Raw genomic sequence first — 2,603 nt, forward strand, 5'->3', positions numbered from 1 at the left:
ATGTTTTCCATAACAACTGTTAGCAATTCTCCATACCTTCTACCTTATTACAGTTGATCTATGTCATCTTAATTCACCTCTTAAACTTTCACCTTTCCAAATCCCTCCCAAGTCACAAGCTTAAGCCACTTCAATTCTTTCTTGCTTTTGACGCCAGATACCCACTGAATTAGTACAAGTTTAAAGCCTTTTCGTTTGGGGCACAACAAAGCATTAATATGAACCGCATATGCATGCTGTTAATGAAAGTCTTTTATTTTTAGTTCGGATAGATGAGTTTTAAAGCTTCTAAAGTGTCTCAAATTCAAACATCAAAAGAAAAATGATAATTGAATAAGTTCCAAGTTATTTGGGATGATCATACTACAAGAGTAGGACTGTAGGAGTTACCCTACCGCCAATAACCTTATCAACATCAATACATTGATGCTCTTTACTGATATGCATTACATTGGAGGAACACGAGTCCAACATATTATTGATACCCATACCAATACTAATATTTATTCTTACTGATTCTTGAGCAATCTAGAAGAGGCTTACGATAGAAGATCCTAGCTCTGACACAATTGCATCCCAGCCCGCTTGTGTAGGGCGAAACCAATCCCAAAAGAATGCCAACTTCGGATCAATGCATACATTGTATTTCTTCTCCTTGTTCTCTACGTCCCCACACCTGTATTCGCTTGTTATACCTGTGCAACATGGCCTCAATGGATTCTTCGACTTTGAAGTTTCTGCACGAGGGAGCATTTATGAATTCATATATTTGAGGTATACAACTTACGGAGCACTCATATTAAAGATGATGATTCCTATTACATCTCCAATGATATGGACAAACATGAGAATTCCAAGGATGATAATATTATGATTATGATGATGACTATGATAATGATATATATATATTGTGAATATTTGTGACGGATGTGTATTCAGAACTCACTCCTGATTTATGTGAATATCAGGACCTGAGCCCTAATCTAAGATGAATGATGAAGCTCGACCCTGTCCATAAAGAAAACAACTTGCAATTCTGCTATTAACCTACCATAACCAAAATTCAGTATTTATCTCACATAAATATGGGGAAATCACCTGTTTCGTTTTCAAATTTCTTCATTGCAGACATGAATGCATTGTACATATTAAGCACCACAAATTTAGATTCAGGCTTCAGCTTCTTTACCAGTAATAGGTTGTGATACAGTGCAGCGAAGTTTCCTGTTGCATTACATTTCTCGTATGAGTATCCCCTTGTAAATTCAGGCAAACATCCAAGAGGCTGCATTCCCATAACGGCTACTTGTGGCACTCCCAAATCATGAATACGTTGTACATCCAAGCCAAGCTGGTTAACAACAGATATAATAAAGGCTGGAAAACCCTGAAATGTACATTTGAAGTGAGTTCCACTATTGGAAAAATATATACCATCCAAAAGATGACAAGCCATTGAGAAAATCACTGTACTTGGTTTGATTTTTATAAAACTAATGGAAGTCCATGTAATAGGGCACTCACCCGAAGACTTCCACGTCTAGCAAGGTAGATGCGATAATCCATGCCAGAAGCGGATACCAGAGCAGTGGAGAACTTAAGGTTATCTGTGGTATAGATTTTCTCTTGAAGGAGTTGTTCAAACAAATCGATTTGTTCTGTCATGTTTGGCGCAGCAACCAGTGTGTCGAAGACGCCTGTCCCTCCATAAGCAAAATTCATTCCATATTTTATGGGTCTTATTTTTCTAAATCTATATGGTGTAGGAGACTTTATGCCCATCCGTGAAGCTATTTGTCATGCAGTTCAAAACATAAAATATTTTAGTTATCTGAATAAACGATAGTTAAGTAACCAAAATAAAGAACTTCCATGGCGAACTTTTTCAGATTTTTGGCAGAATTTTTCTATTCAAACTTGGTTGAATTTTCATATCAATGAACTTGACAAGTCAACAATTTTCAATGTTGTTATTATGTAGCTTCGATATATATATATATTCACATAATAAATAAAAATTCACTCCAAGGGAAGAGAGATTAACCTATGTATTCAGTGAAGACTTGGCCGTCAGAGAAGTGACCAGCAGGTCTACCAGGATCAGTAATTCCATACGGTTCTTTCCATGACCTAGCTCTGGAATCCCTATTCCCGGTATCAACATACGAGCCCCCAAACACAAAAAGTTTGATGGAGCGATCAGCATCTACATAAGCCCCTGTAATAGGAAATGGCACGATAAGAGAAAGAACTATCATGCACTTTTTTCATATATACAAATGGATATATAATAGTGAGGGATATACCTGCAGTAGATATTGTAACAGAAAGCAAGAGAAAAAGGTAGATGAAGAGGGGTTGGTGGTCCATTGGAGATCAGCTTAATTGGAGGTGTTGAACAGAGATGCAGATGCGATGGAGAATGGTAATGGCATGTTCTTATATAGGCCTAATTGTACACATATTTCTTCGGTAATACGGTCAATTATCATGTGCCATTTATAGATACAATATAGAGGGCTAAACTTACATCCTGCAAGAACCAAAAACTTGGTATGATGTTTAAATGATTATTTAATAAAAACTTTTCTGTTAAGTTAAAC

At 36.6% G+C, this 2,603-nt stretch overlaps 1 protein-coding gene across 1 annotated transcript; it reads right to left on the reverse strand.

The window, feature by feature from the left end:
• Nucleotides 1-346: 346 nt before the first annotated feature.
• On the reverse strand, nucleotides 347-2,370 carry LOC117910703 (GDSL esterase/lipase At5g03610-like). Its single transcript, XM_034824821.1, has 5 exons — nucleotides 2,307-2,370; nucleotides 2,045-2,218; nucleotides 1,525-1,790; nucleotides 1,099-1,387; nucleotides 347-737 (listed from the first exon to the last, which is right to left on the reverse strand). The coding sequence occupies exons 1-5, from the start codon at nucleotides 2,368-2,370 to the stop codon at nucleotides 529-531; spliced, it is 1,002 nt and encodes a 333-aa protein (XP_034680712.1). The 3' UTR covers nucleotides 347-528.
• Between the last annotated feature and the right edge of the window lie 233 nt (nucleotides 2,371-2,603).

The sequence above is a fragment of the Vitis riparia genome, unplaced genomic scaffold, assembly GCF_004353265.1.
Source record: "Vitis riparia cultivar Riparia Gloire de Montpellier isolate 1030 unplaced genomic scaffold, EGFV_Vit.rip_1.0 scaffold821_pilon_pilon, whole genome shotgun sequence".
In the NCBI taxonomy this organism is placed as follows: Eukaryota; Viridiplantae; Streptophyta; class Magnoliopsida; order Vitales; family Vitaceae; genus Vitis; species Vitis riparia.